General features: G+C 40.9%; 1 protein-coding gene across 2 annotated transcripts in view; it reads left to right on the top strand.

Annotated features, from left to right (window-relative positions):
* The window catches only part of PDZRN3 (PDZ domain containing ring finger 3), a 269059-nt gene extending 252713 nt beyond the window's left edge, over positions 1-16346 (top strand). For both annotated transcript variants that reach the window (XM_042455157.1, XM_042455156.1), the window contains 5 exons: positions 2980-3078; positions 8726-8788; positions 10031-10135; positions 11398-11514; positions 13285-16346. In XM_042455157.1, the coding sequence (XP_042311091.1) occupies positions 2980-3078; positions 8726-8788; positions 10031-10135; positions 11398-11514; positions 13285-14823 (1923 nt within the window). In that variant the 3' untranslated portion in view covers positions 14824-16346. The remainder of the gene's footprint in view (positions 1-2979; positions 3079-8725; positions 8789-10030; positions 10136-11397; positions 11515-13284) is intronic.
* The last annotated feature ends 5450 nt before the right edge of the window (positions 16347-21796 follow it).

Here is a 21796-nt window from a genome sequence, read left to right as displayed (position 1 = left end):
GTATGTCTACTTTGTTAGGATTTTAGAAGGATCTGTGGACATGGGTTTTACTCTAGACAAATTAGTACCTCTTTAAAAATCAAGAAAATCAAAGAATCAGCAACAATGACAGTAGCTTTAACCTTTCCCTTCAGGTCATTAAATTAAAATGTCTCTCTTACTGCTCTAAAGATGCTTATAATGGACAAATTAGGAAGATGAGATGGAAATGAGCTATCTAATTTTTTGAAAGACTTAAACACAGCTTTTTATACCACAGCTCACAATGATGGGAAGATTTCTCTGCAAAGAGAGGGGACAAAATGGCTGTCAGTCTTTCAAGCCCTCTAAAAATGAATGAATGAAAATAGACTTAAGGGGCATAGGCTGTATCCACACTGCAGAAATGATCCGGGTTGACACCACTTTAACTGCCTCAGCTCAATGCTATGGAATTCTTGGAATTGTAGTTTGTCATGGCACTAGAGCTTTCTGACAGAGAAGGCTAAAAATCTCTACAGTTCCCAAAATTCCATAGCATTGAGCCTTGGCAGTTATAATGGTGTCAAACTGGATTATTTCTGAAGTGTGAATGCAACCCCAGTAGGCCTTTTTCTTTTCTTTTCTTTTTTTAATATGGTAAAGCTTTACTTTGACACTCCTCTCTTTTGACCAAAAAACCTGATTTGTAGACCTACGTGAGATGCTATCCCAACGTGATCAAAGATTTTATCCATGGACAAACATAGGCCCTGTACAGACCGGCCTGAAAGGCTGGCATGGGGGCAGAGTTGAGGTGTTGCATCCTCACAACTCTGCCCCCCCAGGGCGCCCTGACACCATGCGCCACTCCACAAGGGCATTTGTCATCATGGTGTGCCTTTGGCACTGTATCCATACAATGTAGCGCCAAAGGAATGCCATATACCCATGCTGCCGTAGCTATGGCACCTTTTCGAGTGTGCAAAAAGGATCAGCTCTTTTTTGCGCCCTTGAAAGGCCAGATTGGGGCCACGGCATGAGGTTGCTGTGGCTCCAATATGGCTAGGAAATGAGCGGCATCTCGCTGCTCCTTCAGGGCGGTCTGTTCACCCCTGCCAGCAACAAATCAAACTAGGAATCTGTTTTGGGTGTGCTCTGTGGGAAGGAAGACTGAGGACCAATTGTGACTACCACTGTATCTCCAGAGAGAACCCAGAGCTTTGATAGAACAGTTTTAACAGACACTATCATGCTTTAAGTCTGTTTCACAAGCTCCAGGACTATCCCTACTGTTAGTGAGGCACCTTCCTCAGGCAGCAGGAGCTATAGGGATGAAGAGCCTTGGCATTCAAGGCCTGATCAATGTAGTTTGTGAGCCTGCCGCTGTGGATTGCAGGAAGGCATTGCTGTATTTAAGTGCAGTAGAGGATGCTGTCTTGTTATCAGTGCTGACATGAGACTCAGTCACTAGTCCACTCACCTTCTGGATACTGAATGTGGTGCTGAGGGATGTTATCTTGCCCTTTGCTTGTGGTAGAAAAATGCCTTTGGTCCAGCCCTTGACAGACTATGAAATGAAAGTAGGAAGGCACTGTTACACTGTTCTGCTTGTGTAGTGCCTGCAACCAATTGTAGAAACAGAATCTGGACCAGATGTGTGTTTGGCCTGATCCCACTTGGTTTGTTTTATGTTTTTAATTGCACATCTTCACACTGATGAAATGTTGAAAGGGGTATCATCCTTGCTTTCAAATAAAAGAATAACTCTTCTATTTTCACTGTCTAACCACACAAGTTTGCTTCATGAGGTAATCCAAAAAGTAATGACAATTGCTTTAAATAAAACAGAAAACAAATGTGCAAATGTTTCCAAAGGGCATGCCAAATGTATATTGCCTTTATACTCAAGCACAGGTGGAGAAGACATACCATTAGATAAGACTATTCATTGGCAAAAATAAAATGTCACGTTAATCAGCCCACTTACTTGCCTTTGCACTTCGTAAGGTCCTCCAGACAAGAAAGGACAATGGTAAAAACATATTACCTTAAAGTATGCTATTCATTCCATCCTTCTGATTTAACCTCAGAACTCTGAGTCAAATCTATGGCAGTTAAGATTTCATACGTCATACTGTGAGGAATCTTAATTGGATATATTTGCCATATTACCTTTTTCTGGGACAAGAATAATTTCTGGTTTCTTAACATTTTAGTAGGAGTAAAATTATTTTTAAGATTAATTCATCCTTTTCCTAAAGCCTAATTTTCATATTTGTATCGAAGTACTGTATCTCATAATATCAACATAAAGTCCCAGTATATGTTATATAGCATTTGATAGGATATGAGATTCTAGTTCAGCTAAAGTTGGTTATCTGTTGGACCTATTCAAACAGAGTAGTTTAGTCCCAATACCCTGAGGTGAAGTTGGGCACAAGTACTTAGAAAATTAATTTCATGCCAACAGCCTGGGGAATACATGATTTCTGCATTTCATTCATATGCAATAAACAGTCAAACATGGTGTTAAAAAGGGGGGTTGCAAAATTACCTTTTCAGAAAAAGATGGAAAACATATTTATAGAATCAGCCTAACATCAAATTTTATAGCAAGAGTTGGGGGCTATAATGCATGAATCTTTCATCTCTTTTCACGAATGAGATTACTTCTTTCCTAGACTCTGAAAATGTTGGAAGACTTGGCAGCACCAAAAATAGAAGTTTGTAAATGCTTTGATCTTTTCTAGTGTTTCCACTCCATAGAAGACTAACCATTTTTCTTCTATAAGATCAATAAAAGAGTCTAATTTAAAAATGACTTCATATTGATGGAAGAGTCACAATTGCTCTGAGTATTGATTGTGTAGCCATAATCACTTCACTTCTAGCTCAGTAAATTAACCTAGCACAATTATTTTAAACACATAAAAAGAAACAGTAGACAACTTAAGCAAAATATTTTCACATATTTTGAAAAACACAGAGACTCACCAGGGTCTCATGTGTTTATCCTAGGAAGTGGATTTGCATCGAGTGAACAGCCAGGACAAGTTTGGGCTTACCGTGTGCTACAGAACTGATGACGAAGATGATATTGGCATCTATATCAGTGAGGTAAGATGGAACAGCTTTAAGTATTATACCTGCTTCTCAAATAGTTTAATTAAAAATTAAAATAGTTTACTTTTTTGTGCTAATTATATTTTATATTACACCTCAAAGCCGGTTTGGATGTAACGCTGACCCATTTCCCTGCTATTGAACCATACTGTTATTTTCCATATTAATGTATGTGTTTCTCATTAACAAATATATTCTTTCTATATGTACAGTGGGTCCTTTAGGTCTTCTGGGATTTGGTTCCAGGACCCTCTGTGGATATCAAAATCTGTGGATGCTCAAGTCCCATTATATGCAATGGCATAGTGCAATGGTCTTCCTTATATAAAATGGCAAAATCAAGATTTGCTTTTTGGAATATTGTGGTTTTCTCAAAAAAAAAAATGATTGAATCTGTGGAAGCCGAATCTGTGGATACGGAAGGCTGAATGTATAGATCACAAATATATGCATTATCAACCAAGTAGAACCAGTGCCAGAAAACAGTGACTAAGATGGTGACAAGTCTGGATACCAGAGGGCCCAGTCACACTACAGAATTATAGCACTATGATTCTATTTTAACTGCATAGTTCTATCCAATTTAATCCTAAAATTGACAGTTTAGGGAGCAGTATTCAGAATTCTCAGCCAGTGAACTCAAGAACCTCACCAAACTTAGGACTTGGATAATGCCTTCTTGGAACAGATTACCACTTTTAGAAAGGAGAGATGTAGCTGTAACAGGTGATTTCAACTATCCCAATATTTCTTGGAAGTCAAACTCTGCCAAAAATTTAAGATCCAACAAATTCCTTACTTGGCTCGCAGACAATTTCATTGTCCAGAAGGAGGACAAGGCAACAAGGGAATCAGCTATTTTAGATCTGATACTAACCCAACAGGGATGGCCTGGTTAATGGAGTGGCAGAAGCAGGACCCATAGGTGAGAGTGATCATCTTTTCCTGGAGTTTGTTATACAGCAGAAAGGGGAAGCCAAGCATAGTCAGACAAACATTCTAAACTTCAAGAAAGCTGTAGGGAAATACTGGCGGTGATACCATGGTCAGGAATATGAATAGAGAAGGGGGTTCATGAGGGATGGGGGTTTCTTAAATGTCAAATATTTAAGGCACAATTTCAAACAGCTCAAATGGGGAGGAAAAATGGGAGGTGTCTAAAAATCAGGATGGATGTCTAAAGAACTTCCAACTGAGCTAAGATTGAAAGGGGACATGTACAAGAAATGGAAAGGTGGGAGGGTATGACTCACCAAATAACAATTCAAACAAATAGCCAGCTTGTGTAGGGAGAAAGTCAGAAAAGCTAAAGCACAGAATGAGCTCAGGCATGCTAAAGAGATTAAAAAACAATAAAAAGTGCTTTTTTGATTATGTCTGTAGTAAAAGAAAGAACAAGCAAATGGTAGGGACACTTCATGGAGAAGATGGCAAAATGCTAACAAGAAAAGATACATAACTACTCAACACTTTCTTTTCCTCAGTCTTCCCTAAAAACAAGAACAGTGCTTAACCTCCGGTAAATGGAACAGATGATGCAGTAGGGGAAATGCAGCACAGAATAGGTGTAGAATACAGTGGGCCCTCTTTATACGCGAGGGATCTGTTCCAGACTCCCTCCCCCCACGGATAGCAAAATCAGCATATGCTCAAGTCCTATAGACTTCAATGATGATGTGGCCACGTGGCCACACCACCATTGAGAACAATGACACTTTGCCCCCTCCCCAATGCTGGTCTCGCTCTTCTCTTCTGTTACCTCTTCTTCCCCCTCTTTTCCTCCTCCTCATTCTCTTCTTCCTCTTCTCCGCCTCCTCCACTTCTTCCACCATCACTGCTGCAGCGGCTCTTCCTCCTCTTCCCCACATCACTTGTCCTCATTTTCTTTCCTCCTCCACCACCTCCTCCTCCTTTTCCTCGTTCTCCTTCTCTCCCCTCTTCCTCCTCCTCTGCCAACTCCCCCCTCCCACAGGCTTGCCATACACCTATACTTAAGTCTATGGATGGCAAGTTCGCCTATACGGAGGGAGGATTGTATTATAAATAAATTCAAGTCTCCAGGGCCAGATGAACTACATCCAAGGGTAGTAGTAATCTCAGAGCCACTGGCAATAATCTCTGAGGCGGGGTACAGACCGCCGCTTTGCAGCGGTCTGGCGCCGCCGCCAGAAGGTCCGCGGGGGAGCCGGAGCCTTCAGATGGCCCGACTCCCGCGCGGACCGAAAAAAGAAGCTCCAAAATGGAGCTTCTTTTTGCGTCGCGTTTGCGACGTAGCGAGGCGCCAGGGGCGCGCTCGCTACGTCAGCAGCGGCGCGACGCATCTGGACGCTGTGCGTCCGATACGCAAAGATGGCGGCGCCCATGTAGAAAGGGCGCCGCCATCTTGTACGCATTGACTACGTATTAGGGTTAGGGGGGTGCGGAAGCACCGCCCCTTCCTAACCCTAATACGTATTCAATACGTATTTTTTGGCGGTTTGTAACCCGCCTGAGAATCCTAGAGAACGGGAGAGGTTCCAGAAGACTGGAAGAGGGCAAATATGTCCCTGTCTTTAAAAAAGGGGAAAAGGTGTCCCAAATAATGACTACCCAATCAGCCTAACATCACTGCTAAGATTCTAGAGTAGATTATGAAATAGTCTGTAAGCATTTAAAATGGAATAATGTTTACTTAAAAAGTCAGCATGGGTTTCTTAATAGCAAATTATCCCAGACTCATCTTACCTCTTTTTTTTATAGAGTCACAAGCTTTGCAGGTGAAGGAAATGTTGTGGTTGTAGCATATCTTGGCCTTTGACAAAGTCCCCCATGATATCTTTGCCAAAAAGACTAGTAAAATGTGAGCTAAACAATGGCGGGATACAGACGGGCAAAAAGGGGTGTGTTCATGATGTCATGAAGGTATAGCCTTCAGACGGCCCTTACCTGAATGCCGCCATGAACACGCCGCCCGCCTGCCCCAATCGGGAAGAAGCGGCATTAAAAAGGTGCTGCTTTTCCCCGCTTCTTTTCTATATAGTGCGCAGTTGCGCATCTCCGTCTGTAAGCTGCCGCACCGGTACGCCAGAATTGCTACGCCGCTAATTTAAGTTGCCCATTTAAAAGCTCCGTGTCTGCTGCGTCGCATAATGAGTCGGGGTCCTGGAACATGCGCAGTTTGCAGTCAGGCTTTAATTGCAGCGTCAGCTGCCATGCAGGTGTGGAAGCTGCAGCACAGCTGCAGCGCATTTTAAGACTCGTAACCCTAACCCTAACCCTAACCCTAGAGCTGCATGTACGCATGCGCTGCTAGAATCGTGGAAAGTTTGGAAATTAAAGTGCACCCCTACACACATTCCTGCGCCATTTTCACCTAACAATAAAAAAACGCTAAAACTTTAAATATTTACATATGTACAAGGGAGGTGATGGGGGATGACAGGGGGACAGCGGTGGCAGTGGCAACAGCTGTGGCTGTGCATTGCAGATTCAGCAAGAGCACGGGGACCAAAGGAGAGGAGGCATCCATGATGCTGGTGATACTGGCAACGTGCAAGCAGACAAGGATGCCAACACCAGCTGATCACCAGCTGGCAGGAGACCACCATTGTTCTTGGCCAGGGCGGGGAAAAAAGTTTAAAGGGGCTTGGGTGCTTTAAAGGTGCACATAGGCTTTCTGCCGCCGGTGCTGAGCGCCGCAGCTGCGCATCCGCCAGCCGGCAAAAGAAAAAAAAAGCCCAGTTTTTGGCCGCCCGTGAGGAAGCTGCCTCTCTCTTTGCAGCGTCCTCCGAGGCAGCAGTTTGGAAACTGCGGGTCAGAAACGGCCCCAGGTGAGGCGTCTTCACTGCCCCCCATGTGGAAGCCCCATACACCTGAGCCACGCCCCCGGGGCGGGCGGTCTGGAGGCTCCGTATTCAGCAGAATACACCTCCAAGATGTCTTTCCCTGCCCGTCTGTATCCCGCCAATGTAACTGTCAAATTGATTTGTATTTGGTTGACTGACCAAAACCAAAGGGTGCTCACCAATGGCTCCTCTTCATCCTGGAGAAAAGTGAGTAGTGGGATGCCCCAGAGTTCTGTCCTGGGTCCCATGCTATTCAACATGATTTGGAGGATGGAATACTTAATAGGCTTGTGAAATTTGCAGATGACACTAAATTAGAAGCCCTGGTGGCGCAGTGGTTAAATGCCTGTACTGCAGCCACTCACTCCCAAACCGTAATGTTGTGAGTTCAATACCAGCAAAAGGGCTCAAGCTTGACTCAGGCTTGCATCCTTCCGCAGTCACTAAAATGAGTACCCAGATTGTTGGGAGCAATTAACTTACACTTTGTAAATCACTTAGGGAGTGTTTAAGTTCACTGATAAGCATATAGAAATGTACTTGCTATTGCTATAAATTAGGAGGGGTAGCTAATGCCTCAGAGTACAGGGTCAGAATTCAAAATGACCTTAGCAGATTAAAAAGTTGGGCCAAAACTAACAAAATGAATTTAAAAACAGAGAAAGGTAGGATACTACACGTGAACAACAAAAAAATGAAATACACAGATATAGGATGGGTGGCACCTGGCTTGATGACAGTACATACAAAAGGGATGTAGGAGTCTTAGTGGGCAAGAGGATGAACATTAGTCAGCAATGTGATGCAGCAACTAAGAAAGCCAATGCAATTCTAGGCTGCATCAATAGGATGCATCAAGATGGATGCTCTCCATAGGAGGGTGACCAAAATGGTGAAAGGTCTGGAAACCATGCCCTATGAGGAGCAACTTGAGGACCTGGGTATGTTTAGCCTGGAGAACAGAAAGTTAAGACATACCATGATAGCTATGTTTATATATTTGAAGGAATGTCAAATTGAAGATTGAGTAAGCTTGTTTTCTGCTGCTCCAGAGACTAAGGCCATGTGCAGACCGGCCTTAAAAGCCAGCTTGGGGGTGGAGTCGGGGTGTAGCATCCACATGATGCAAATGTTACAGTACAACTAAGCAGCCATAAGCAGAAGAGTCATGCAATCTGGTCTTGCAGTGGCACTTCATTGGATGTTTTGAATTTTGGGAAGAGTGTATATGTGTCTCATTTAATATACAGTATATGGTCATCCCTCCCCATTTGTGGACTTGGAGTCTGCAATCCACTCCTTCGTGGACGGCAAGAAGGGAGGGACAAAATGGTGTGCATGTCCAAGGTGCACTCACTGTGCCACACGCAGAAGCACACACCCATTTTAACCAATGGGCTTTGAATATTGGTTTTTCTGATTGGGGGGGGCGCTCCGGAATGGATCCCCAACAAATGGGGAAGGATGACTGTAAACCATTATATTGTTCTTAAAAAGATATGTTGGGACTCAAATTGTAATTGTTTTTGCAGTATTCAATCATAGTTAGCCCCTTAGAATCCAGAGAAAGATAAACTGATTCTTCACCTACTGAGCTTTTTAAATAATCACTCCTTTCATTCCTATCCATCAGTCATTTCTGGACTATCTGCTACTGATTAAGTTGATCTTACCCAACCCATTCTAATCATTATGGATCCTGTGAATCTGAATTATTTGGGCTTATATTTTATGCTATTGTAAAAAAACTCTGAGGAGATAAGACGTGCAGAAGGGTAGATGTACACTTAAGTAGCCAACTTTATCCTCTTTTATAGATCGATCCCAACAGCATTGCTGCAAAGGATGGCCGCATCAGAGAAGGAGATCGTATCATTCAAGTGAGTTTGCAAATAATTCATGGTACCTGAAATCCTGCCTCAGTTTTTTTGTATTAGTTCTTCATTTACTCATTTTGTGATCCTGCAGAGATCCATGACAAAATCATATTTGAAATGTCTCCAGTATAAGTATCTTCAAACAGTGAAATATCTGAAGGCTTGGCACTAGCAGTTTAGGCCAAATGCAGCAGTATTTACTTTCATAGATCAGCTATGAAAGGCAAAGTGTTACCTGACAGTATTATGTTTGTGAGAAACTACCTAAGGGGACAATCCAACAGTCTCTTAGCACGGGTATAATGTTATTGAATTTGCCATCATATAGCACTTTTAGCAGGCAAAGAGATTTATAACCCTTATTTTATTCAGCCTCACAGCAGCCCTGTGAATCCCAATTGTCACATTATATTTTGATGCAGTAAACTTTATGTGGCAAGAACAGGTATTTATCTTGCCAGGGCAAAGTTTTAAAACAAGAGTTTGTCCTGACATAGAAAAATTACTCCCTTCCTCCCATGTAAAGATGCCTTTGCAAAAAGAGAATTTTTGATCAGGCTGGTCCGAGACATTTTGTTGCCTGAAGTGAACGATAAGATATCCACACATGCATACATTACATACACACAAAGGCACACAGAGAGAGCATATAAAAACTGGCCAGATAATTGGATGTTATTTCAGTGCTGGTAGTGAGACAGATCCTCATCACCTGATGATAGTAAGGTAGATCAGCAATTGTGTGACTCCATACTCCAACACCTTGTTGCTACTTTCCCCCCTGTAACTGCTTCCTGAGACATACACTGATTTCCCTCACTGTAGAGCAAGTCCAACTTATTGTTCAAAACTGTTGATTCAAAATAGCTGCTTGATTATTTGACTACATCAGAACCTACAGGATAACTGAGTGTAAGGTACATTTTAGAGATAAGGAAAAGGAACTTGTTGAAAGGTGCTGAGGTTGGCCAGTGATGTTATGATCAAATGTGGCATTAAATTAAGGCCTCTGATATGAGCTATCCAATTAATTTCAATAGAATTTGTGTAGATGGATATAATGAATTACACTCCATATAAAACATTCTGTGTTTCAACATGGACTAATATATGTATTCTTGGTCAAAAATATCTATAGGGTTGCAGGTTTTCTAGAGGCATGCTTCACTGCATATATCATTAAGTGACATTCTTTTTTGGATTGCTGTACACTGGGATTTCAGTATGCGTTTCTCTTTCTCCCAGATTAATGGTATTGAGATCCAAAATCGAGAGGAAGCTGTGGCACTCCTTACCAGTGAAGAAAGCAAAAATGTCTCCTTACTCATAGCAAGACCAGAAATTCTCCAGGTGCTGTATCTATTTTGCTTAACTATTATTTGTAGGGCACTTTTAATATGTGTACTGCTTTACAGAGCACAGATAATTCTAATGTTTCAAGGTGATAAAGTTGGATAGGCAAACATCATGAATGCTGAGGTGTCATGATGCAAGAGCAGAGAAATAAGAGAAGGCTGGACTACTGGGACCTTTAACAGAAAGACCAGGGAGTATATGCTGCATCTGGGGCTGTATCCATACTACAGAAACAATCCAGTTTGACACCACTTTTAACTGCCATGGCTCAATGTTTTGGGATTTGGAAAACTGTAGTTTGTTGTGGCACCAAAGTTCTCTAACAGAGAAGTCTAAAAGTCTCACAAAACTACAATTCCCAGAATTCCATAGCATTGAGCCATGACAATTAAAATTGTGTCAAACTGGATTATTTCTGCAGTGTGGGTGCAGCCTAGGGCAAACAGAAAGCCAGTGCAGGAATTTAAGGAGGGATGTCATGTAGTACAAGTAGTGAGAGAATAGAAGCAAGTTCTAAATACAGGGAAAGGTACTAAGGCAAGTCAAGATGGAGAAAACTTCATTAGTCAAGACAGGAGATGGCCAGAGCATAAAACAGTTGTATCTAATGGGTCAGTATGATGTAGTGGTTTGAGCACTAGACTACGATTCTAAAGACCAGGGTCTGAATCCCCACTCGGCCAAGGAAACCCTCTGGGTGACCTTGGGCAAATCACATTCTCTCAGCCACAGAGGAAGGCAAATCCTCTGAACAAATCTTGCCAAGAAAACCCTGTGATAGGGTTGTTTTAGGGCCTCCATAAATCAGAAATTACTTAAAAGCACACAGCAACCTAGCTGATTGGCAAAACTATGGTATTTGCCCCTTGCACATAAGGAAAAAAATGCCACATCAGATAGCCTGAGAAGCACTGTGTTAAGGGACATTAATGTATACAGAGAGCAGACTGATTTGTCAGTGATTTGCAATTTCTCTGTTATAGTTTGGAAAAGTTACTTTTTGGAGTACAATCCCCAGTATCCCCAGGCAATGTGTCATTCTCTTATAAATCCTAAGGATGATTTTTAAAAAATAAAAGTAAAAAGTAAAAGTAAAAAATAAAATTAAAAATTTCATGATCTGTTATGCACCAAGTAATAACAACGATAACTTGCTGAACACAACCACAAATAATGTGATCAAACTACCTTTAACAAACAAGATTTTCCTGAACCTGCTTCTACCAATATTTGATGTTCTTGTTCTGTCCTTATAGCTGGATGACGGATGGATGGATGATGACAGAAATGATTTCCTGGATGATTTGCACATGGACATGCTGGAGGAACAGCACCATCAGGCAATGCAGTTTACTGCCAGCATGCTTCAACAGGTAAAGCCCATTGCAGCTTATACTGGCCAAATGTGATACTGACAGAATTCATTTAAATTGTCAAATACAGATTTGCAGATAGTTGTGAGGGTAAGCACTGCATGTTTTGTCATTCAGAATAAAAAGTAGCTTGTAAGTCCTGACACTTATCTAAAAAAGACATTAAGCATGCTTTTAGAATTCAGAGACAACCATGTTAGTCTGAAATATCAGTTTACAAAGGGATATTCTAGCCCCTTTGAGACTAACTGTGGCCCAAAACACAGGGAACAAATAAAGGAGCTTCCAGCATGCCCCAAAGTGGCCAGAAGCTGCTCCACTGCCATGATCCAGTCCTGTGGACCAGATGAAAAAGGAACCAGTGGCAGACTGCTTTGGAAGTGGGCTGTGCTGTCGCCATGGTCCCGGTGGATCACAGCCATTGGCTGCTCCTTGCTGCCTGTCGCTTTGTCCCTGTATGAAAGAAGTTGTAATATAAGTTTCCATGAAATTGAAGAAGTAACCAAGTCTACAACTTTCGCACAGTTATTCTCAAAGGAGCTACAAGATCCCTTTGCATATTAAACATGCTTGACATTCTGTGTGAGTCTGCAGGTCTCTGAACACCATCACTAAATAAAAAGAATATCCTGCATTTGTAGAATAAATAATACTCTAGAGTTTTTAATGTATTTTTCTAAAGTACATGCCTACCTTACATGATCTATGGTTGTTTTAAAGTACTATTAATTTAATTTAATGAATTTGGACAAAACACCAAGCAAGGGAGATGCATAAGCCCTGGCATGTCATACATGAGCCATTTGCAAAGGGAGTGGTTTTGCACAATGGTTTGTTTGTTATATTGTCTGATTCTGGGTGATTTCTCTGATTTGTTTCTCGCCCAAGAAACTATAGACACAAACCCAAAGTGACTCCCAACTGAACAACACAATAAACTATAGAGCACTCTACCACAGATCTCTGGGTTATCAAATCAGATTTCTAATTTATCAGATTGTCCAACCTGGCAATTTTTTTTCATTTTTTCCACCTATCCTAATAAGTTGCATTGTATTCCTTCTTTCTTCTTTTCTAATTTCCCAATTTTTCTGCAAGCCAGTGACTACATAAGAGTATCCACTGATTTTGGGCCCTCCCCAAACATGTAAATTAAGAACCCTATATTTTAACATTCATCGGCTGTAGAAAAACATTAGTCTACAGTTATTACTGTGAGAAATTCTATGTACTCGATACATTCAACAATTTTAAGGGGATTTAAAAAAAACGGGCTGGTGTCGTATTGGTGTTTTACATATAAGTTCTCTTACCCATGCAGGGGTACTTCTGGGGCCATGGCATAATATTCTTATTCAGTTCCCAGTTGCATAAGCAGAGTTCCACAAGGTTAATTGTTGCACATGCAACAACACATGTGCATTCTTAGATGCTGTTTTACTTCATGAGTGTCTGCAATATACAACATGCATCCCTAAGAACATGGAAATAGCAAGTATATTCACAGATATACACAATTGGTTGCATAATGTAGGTATTCAGTAGAATGATAGTATAGTGCAACCATCACTTAAATGCAAAAATAATAATAATATTTCCTGACTGTTGGCCAAGTTAACTGGAACTTCTGGGAACTGAAGTCCAAAACCATTGGAAGACCACAGATTGGAAACCACTGTTCTAGGCAAACCCATCTGTGTGAATAAAGCAGAAGACAGGCTTGCTTGTTACATTTATTCACTTGTTTTCTTACCAAATTTCTCTCTTTAGAAGAAGAAAAATGAAGAAGATGGAGGAACCACAGATACTGCAACAATTTTATCAAACCAGCATGAGAAAGACAGTGGTGTAGGGCGTACTGATGAAAGTACTCGAAATGACGAAAGCTCAGAGCAAGAGAATAATGCTGATGACCACACTACCTCATCCAACACTTTAGGGAGTCAGAAGAAGCTTACATACAGCCATGACACTCTGGGAAGTGGCGACATGCAATTCAGCAATGAGTCATTTATTTCTGCTGACTGTACAGATGCAGACTTCCTCGGCATCCCAGTGGATGAGTGTGAGAGATTCCGAGAACTGCTGGAACTGAAATGCCAGGTGAAGTCTGCAAACCCTTATGGTATATACTGTCACAACAGTACTCTGGATATGAGCAAAAGTGACCATGAAAGTGTGGACAGGGAGCTGGAAATGTTGAATGAAGAGCTGCGCAGCATTGAGTTGGAGTGTCTCAACATTGTGAGGGCCCACAAGATGCAACAACTGAAAGAACAGTACAGGGAACCATGGATGCTTCACAACAGTGGATTCCGCAACTACAACACAAGCATTGATGTCCGCCGACATGAGCTCTCAGATATTACTGAGCTTCCTGAGAAATCAGACAAGGACAGCTCCAGTGCTTACAATACAGGGGAAAGCTGTCGAAGCACACCTCTCACACTGGAGATCTCACCCAACAACTCTCTCTGCAGGACAGCAGAAAATATCAAATCAGAAGGCAGTGAAGGAGCAGAAGGGTCTCAGAAAAACTTGCTAACTGGCCCAGAGAGTCATGAATCCAGTACATCTAAACTTCTCCCAAAAGATGCTGACCTTAGCAACCCTTTGGAAATCAAAGAGAGAAAAGCCAGTGATGGAAGCAAAAGCCCAGGTCAAACCCCCAAACCCAGTGGTTATCTGTCTGCATATCAGCATTCTCCCTATAAGCATGCCCATATTCCTGCCCATGCCCAGCACTACCAGAGTTACATGCAGCTGATACAGCAGAAGTCAGCAGTGGAGTATGCACAGAGCCAAATGAGTCTAGTGAGCATGTGCAAAGATTTGAACTCTTCAAACCAGAGTGAACCCAGAATGGAGTGGAAAGTCAAAGTGAGGAGTGATGGTACCCGTTACATTACCAAGAGACCAGTAAGGGATAGGTTGCTGAGAGAGCGTGCCATAAAAATCAAGGAAGAGCGCAGTGGCATGACCACAGATGATGATGCCATAAGTGAAATGAAGATGGGCCGCTACTGGAGTAAGGAGGAGCGGAAGCAACATATTGTGAAAGCCAAGGAACAGAGGAGACGTCGCGAATTCATGATGCAGAGCAGATTAGAATGTTTGAAGGAGCAGCAAGGGGCAGAAGAGAAGAAGGAAGTGAATATCATAGAACTGAGCCACAAAAAAATGATGAAGAAAAGGAATAAAAAGATATTTGACAATTGGATGACAATCCAGGAACTCCTAACCCATGGCACAAAGTCACCTGATGGCACAAAAGTTTACAACTCCTTCCTGTCAGTAACTACAGTATAATCTTCCTGTGCCGAAGCTGTGTACATAAAACCCTACTGTTGGGGTAGAGATTCCTGCCTCGTTAAATGTGGCAACACTTTTTTGTTTTGTATATAAGACGCGGTCATCAATTTTATAGTTCAAATACTGAACTTTGGGTGCAGATTGTTCTCAAAGAGGTGAGAAAGAGTCATCCACCCAAAATCTTAAAAGGCAATACTGAACAGTCAGAGCTTATTTGGTATACCAATAGTACCTTTTTTTGTAACTTGTTACCCTTTTACATAAAGTGTTTAAAATAACAGGAAAAACATATTAATCATACTTACACAGGTAATTATCTTTTAAAACTATATTCATATTTTTTAAAAGGTCACACATGCAGAAACACAAATACAACTTCAAATAGTATTTTTAACAAAACAGTATTTTGCAATATATAGTTGCCCTTTTCTCTGCACAAGTTGATGTTTTATCAGTATTTTAGCTGTAACTACCAAACTCTTGATACAATTATTCTGCAGCATTATGCTTATCAAACTGATTATATCATTGGGGTTATTTGCACCTACTGTTTTACCTTCTGGGATAGCATGCTTGTCCAGTCTGCAACCCGATATGGTGACTCATTATGTGCTCAGTAAACACCCTGGTTTGGCTGTCTGACAGAACAGTGCTATTTGAAGTGGTGGCCCTTTGACCAGTGCTGGTCCATGGCAACTTTTCAGGAAGGAAAAATACAGTTGTAGCCAATGGGCACAAATATGATGCTGGCCCCAGACATAATGAGCTGAAATATGATACTTGTTCCCCCACATCAGATAGCCTAAGATGCTGTAAAAGGGCACAACAGAATCAGAGGGCTGTCTAGCAAATGCAATAAACTTTAAGTGGGTTGTATGACTGCTGAAAATGTCTAGATTGCTACAACTTGATTGGAAAGCAGTAAGCAGAGTAGATCACAGAAACTGGAAAATGACATACAGGCTATAGTACAGAAAAGAGATGGAGAATGTGTGGTTATTCAAATGTTGTTTGAATGCAGTTGCCACCATAACCATTCATGAAAGATGGTGGAAGCTGCAGTCCAACTAGCTCTACAGATGCAAATGTTCACCACGATTAGTATAGAGAAAGCCAGCCATCAGGGCATATGAGGACAGAGGGTGGCGGTAACCTATTATGCATACAACTCTTGAAGGTTTTGGCTAACAGCTACACCTTTTTATTTTGTCTCTCTGTGGTTTCTGAAGGAAGTACATAAGCAGCAGTTAAAAGAGCTGGTGTAAAGTGCTGCACACTGCAGCTTTGAAAGATTTTGAAACAAGTTTGCCAAAAGGCTGTGGCTTACAGAAAGAATGTGCATGTGTGTCTTACCTTTTTACAAGACCGTTTGTGTAATTTGAAATGCCCATTGTAGTAGCTGTCTGCTTGGTAGATTTGAATGTATTGAAACTGAGAGCAGTTTTCATGAAATCATGACTAGTTACTAACAAGTAAAATGAAGTTAAAAATAAAAAAATAAATTATTGTTTTATATTTCATATCCGTTGAAGTTGCTGTTTTATTCCTTACCTCACTACTTCTGTATCAAAACCTTGCACAAATTGCACTGTACTTAAGTCAATATCAGGTATAGTAAACTGAACAAAATTAACTGAATTGTTTCTGTGGATTACTATAATCACATCTGTTGTAGAGTGGGCATAATCAGCATACATGGTGATGGCTAAACTCTAGAACAAATCTAACTGTTAGTCTCCAACTAGAGTAGTCTCATAGAATCAACAGGACCTGCCTAGATATTGATTTATCAAGTCTCATCATTCATTGTGCCCACTTTAATATGGATTAACAATTCTGTTTAGGCCAGACGTGGGAACTGTATGTCTTATGTGCCACATGCAACCTTCTGGAACATCCCAGAGTAAACCCTGGGACTCCAACAACCCCCCCCCCCCCCCCCAAAAAAAAACCCCAGAAACCCTCACCCAAAAAGAACCTAGCAAAAAGTAGGGCATGGCTCTCACTTACATTGGGTTGATTATTGTTGTGTGCCTTCAAGTTGTTTCTGACTTATTGCAACCCTAAGCCAAAGCTCTCACAAGGATTTCTGGAGCTGAGGGTGTGTGACTCACCCAATGGGCTTCCATAGTCAAGCAAGTCTTTGAACCCTGATCTTGAGAGTTGTAGTCCAAAGATGAAACTACTACACCATGCTTGCACTTGGGTAGATGTTGCCAAATACAGTAATGCTGTTTTGGGCCCACCCTAAAACAGCAAACAATTATTATTGTTTTCGGGGCTTCTTTTTGAGCCGTGTAGCTGCAGCGGCCTGCTTCCAGGGCAGAAAGGGTCAGCATTTCGCTGCCCCTTTTTGCCAATCTGTCCAGCCGCTTAGTTTACTTAAGCAAGGCTTACCTGTCATGGTTGTTTCATTCACATAAGCATATTGTTAGTTTTGCATGAAACGTTTGCTGAAACATTCTCTTTGAGTAGGAATCTATCGCCATTCGTTCTGCCTCTGGTACCAAATTTTCTGTTAAAGACTTAATACTCAGGAACAAATCTACTTCATTAACTGAGGTACACCTGTAATACTGATCCAACTCATTTCAAAAAATCTCTTCATTACATTCCTACTATACACACACCCAAAAAACTAGATACAGATAACCACATTCCTGTAGAATGTACGCCATTGGCAGGTTTCATTTCTATCAATTTTTTATTGTATGTACAGCGCTGTGTAAATAAGGTTTAATAATTTATTATTATTTTTAACTTATTACAACAGTTCCAACTTCATCTGTGGCTAAAGGCTAAAGGCCATGTGCAAAAGCCGATCAGCATGGTGAAAACATCTAGGCCCCAGAATCTAAGGCTTCATGACAGTCATTAACATCAAGCCTGGAGTGAACTGGTTAAGACCCAACTGTAATAGACCCACTGAATCCATTGCCGAATGGTGAATCAACACATAGATAAATCTCACTGATTCAACATGTCAACTTGTGTTATTTTTTCAAGGGCAAACAAGAGGATTTAAGCCCCACATTTCCAGTACTGATTGAAGGCCAATACAGATTGCCTTTCTTTTTTCTATCTGCCAGACTAGGTTTCAGGGGAAATTAAAACACAAGGGTCTGGTAGACAGGTGAAAAAATAAAGCAAATAAAGGAATTATTTCTCCCTAGAACAGCTTTGGTGACCAAAAGTCATTTTCAGGGCAGGTTCTTCTGTCCTTTTGAAAGTGTTGGGGAAGGTTTAACATTAAGCCACCATTTGTTGGATAATATTTTGTCCGGTTTTTTTGGGGGGTATATATTTCACTATATTCACGTGTACAAGTTTACATGCATTTGCATGAGAGATACAAAAGGGAGGATGTAAGTTACACAGCCATTTGAGAAGGTTCAATTATGTGTAAAAATATTGTGCACATGTCTATATGTGTTGCACACATGCATGCTTTACTAGATATTCTAGGCCTCAAATGTCTTAGGTTATATGTATATGCCTAACGTTTAATCCTATATACTTCTGAAGAGACATATATACTATACTCTTCAAAATTTCACAAACTGGAATACATGTGGCCCAGCAACATCAGAATATGGTCAAGATGTCAAAAGTTATTAATGAGGAACACACAAACCTGGAGAGGCTGCATCAGTTTGTTTTTGCCTGTGCCTCCTGCAAGGGTACAATTGAACCTGCTTCTCTCATCTCCCCTCTGTTGAGTTAACTGAATACAAACTACTTTTGCACTTTGAACTCAGTTTGTAGCAATTGAAATAAGATGAGGACAAAGGGGAGAACAAGATTAAGAAACTGGGACATTTTAGAAGCAGCTGAAAAAGCAGGGTGGCAAGAGATTTAGTGGGACTTTCCATGTCAAATAGGACAATTGAAGGCTAGGTATATACAATTGTATTGTGAACTGCAGGAAATTACCATATCTACAGACAATTTATACCCTGTATGCCATCAACCACCTGAATTTTGAGGTAAAGTGATAAAAGCCCTAACCCAGACCCTAAAAGCAAGATTGTGCCTTGCTCTGACACCCGGACTGCCCCCTTCAAATTAAAACACGAATTCACTCCCAATAGAGATCACAAACAAGAGGTTGGTGGGCCTACATATTGCCTAAGGGCTAGTGGTTGGAGAACTAATTAGGATTATAAACTGGAAGTATGTAAATTAAACAAAATATAATTATCTGCCAGTGGCCTTCGGAAATAGGTTACAAGGGTAGTTTGTAGCAAAATTGCTCAAATGCCTGGAAGCTACACAAAAGCAAGCCATCAGCAGTTTAAACTCCCTCCTCTTATTTTGTTTCCGACAGAATTCTTGTAGTGACAATCTGTATGGAACACAAACTAATTAAGAAAAGGACATTGTCAAACAAAATGGTTGTATACAGAGACTAGGATTTAGTGATGTTTCCCTCTTTGCTCCTCCTTCCTACTCCTATATCTTTGATTAAATTCCTCGCAACAGAAATGACAAAGATTGGGCTCAAGGTGCTAAAGTCTACCCTGGAACCCATGTTTGTTTCACACCCTAGTGAAAAAAGCTGATCCTAATGTGTAAACACTTTTGTCATTGTGACAAAAATTCCTAAATAGAAGCTTTTAAGTTGCTCTATTTAATTGCAAAATGCATTTACACAATAAATGCTCCTTTTAAAGTCCCCCTCTCATCGACAGCCCTGCTCAGGTCATGCAAAGTTAGAGCTATGGGTTCCTTGATTGAGTCTGCTCATCTGTATTGCAGTCTTCCTCTTTTCCTCCTGCCTTCTACAGTATCTTATCAAGCATTATTGTCTTTTCTAGTGAATCATATCTTTTAATAATATGTCCAAAGTACAACAGTCTCACTTCAGTCATCATGGTTTCTGGGGAGAGTTCACACTTGATATGCTCTATGATCCATTTATTTGTTATTTTAGCAGTCCACAGTATCTGTAGAACCCTTCTCCGGCACTACATTTCTTCTTGGATTTTCTTCTTAGAAGCTTTCTTCACTGTTGAATTTTCACAACCATACATAGAAGTTGGAATACAATGACATGAACAATCCCAACTGTAGTATTCACTTATATATCTTTATACTTTAAGAATCTTCGTACCCTTCCAAGTCTTCTTATTTCTTGACTGTAGTATCCATTATAATGAATGGCTGAGCCAGGGAATGGAAAATTGAACTATTTTAATGTCTTCATTATCTCCTTTGAAGTTATATAAATAATCTGTGGTCGTTGTTTTTGTTTTCTTAATGTTCAAAGCTGACCTGTCTTTGCACTTTCTTCCTTGAATTCCAGATCTCTGTTATTTTCTGTTGGTAGGATGGCATTATCTACATAACCTAGATTGTTGGTGTTCCTTCCTCCAGTTTTCATGCCTTCTTCCTCCGAGTCTAATCCTGCTTTATGTGTGATATTCTCAACAAACAAGTTTAAACAAATAGAGTGGCAAACTGCAGCCTTGCCTGACTTCCTCGTTAATGGGAAACCATTCTATTTATATTTACATTCATATTCTATCCTAACAGTAGCCTCTTGTCCTCACTACAGCTTACAAATCAAGACAATAAAATGTTGTGGTGCACCCATTTCTTTAAGAGAAATCCATAACTTTTCATGACCTATGCAACTCAGGGTTTTGCTATAATCTATGAAGCATAACCTAATTTTCTTTTGAAACTTGTGTACTCCATTATCAAACATATGTTTGCTACATGATCCCTAGTGCCCCATTTCCTGAATCCAGCTCAGACACCTCACATTTCTTGCTTCATAGATGGTAAAAGACTTTGTTGCAAAATTTTGAGCTTTCCTTTGTTCACATGGGAATTGTAATTCCTCCTGTCCCCATTCTTGGGGAATGGAATGTATAATGAGGGCAGTGGCATTGCCACCCCTGGTGTCACCTGGTGCAGGGAGGCGTAGCTGCCAGGGGCATGGTCAAAAGGTCATGTTCACTCTTTCGTCACAGTGGCTGTGGCATCCTCATGAGGGTACCACCACCACCACATGGAAGGAAGGCCCAGGACCCTTGGCCGTCCCCATAGTAGCAGCACCTTCTCCCAAGGAACCACCACTGCCGTGGAAAAGCAGGGTTGGGACCACTCATCCCTCTTCCCCAGAGGGAGGACAGCCCAATCAGGTGTCAGCCCAATTGTGTGGTGTCACTTCATGTGGGTTGCACTACTGCAACCCCCTAGCGAAACCATTCAATGAGTGTTTCCAATATATAGGCCTTTCTTTTGTTTTCCATATTTGTTGACAATCCGTCTTTGACACAACTATTACAAGTACAGGAACCCTGTCCAGTTTTCATTCTGGCAACCCTATGTACAAGGATGGTTTGACTGAATGCTATTTTTCCTGGGAAAAAGAAAAGGGAAAAAATGGTTGTATGAAACATTATGTAACACTGGTTAATTTTATACCTTGCTTTTTCAATTCCTAGGAGTTTGTTGCAACTAAAGTTTTTGTAAACAGTATATTAGGAAGCTAATTAAAAGTGTCCAAAGGAAAAACCAGATAAAATCCTCTTTCTGACAATTGTGTTTCAAGCTGAAGATTATATCCTTTTAAAGCACATTCATACCCATACATCATCATGGAGGAACTCAACCCCTTTTCAAACATGGCTGCACACCAGTGAGCAGAGTCAAATGCCAGCTTCCCACATAGTAATATCAAGCCCAAGAGAGAGGTTATCCTATAAGTGTAATATTGGAAAGATTGAAATTGAAATACCTTCTATTCTGATGTGTCACATCTAAGGGAGTGTGAAAAATGCATGCTTTTCTTTCAAATAATCAGAACATGAGCCGAGAAGAGAAAACTGTGCTAGGTCTTGAGAGTGAAGTGAAATTATGGCAGGAGAGATGATGACAAAGTAAGTCAGTAAATACAGAGCAAGGAACAAATGGAGAAAATGTGTAGACATGAAGGTACTTTACAAGGAAACCAATGACA

The sequence above is a fragment of the Sceloporus undulatus genome, chromosome 2 (genome assembly GCF_019175285.1).
Source record: "Sceloporus undulatus isolate JIND9_A2432 ecotype Alabama chromosome 2, SceUnd_v1.1, whole genome shotgun sequence".
NCBI classification, from domain to species: domain Eukaryota; kingdom Metazoa; phylum Chordata; class Lepidosauria; order Squamata; family Phrynosomatidae; genus Sceloporus; species Sceloporus undulatus.
This window is presented reverse-complemented; position numbering and strand designations above follow the sequence as displayed.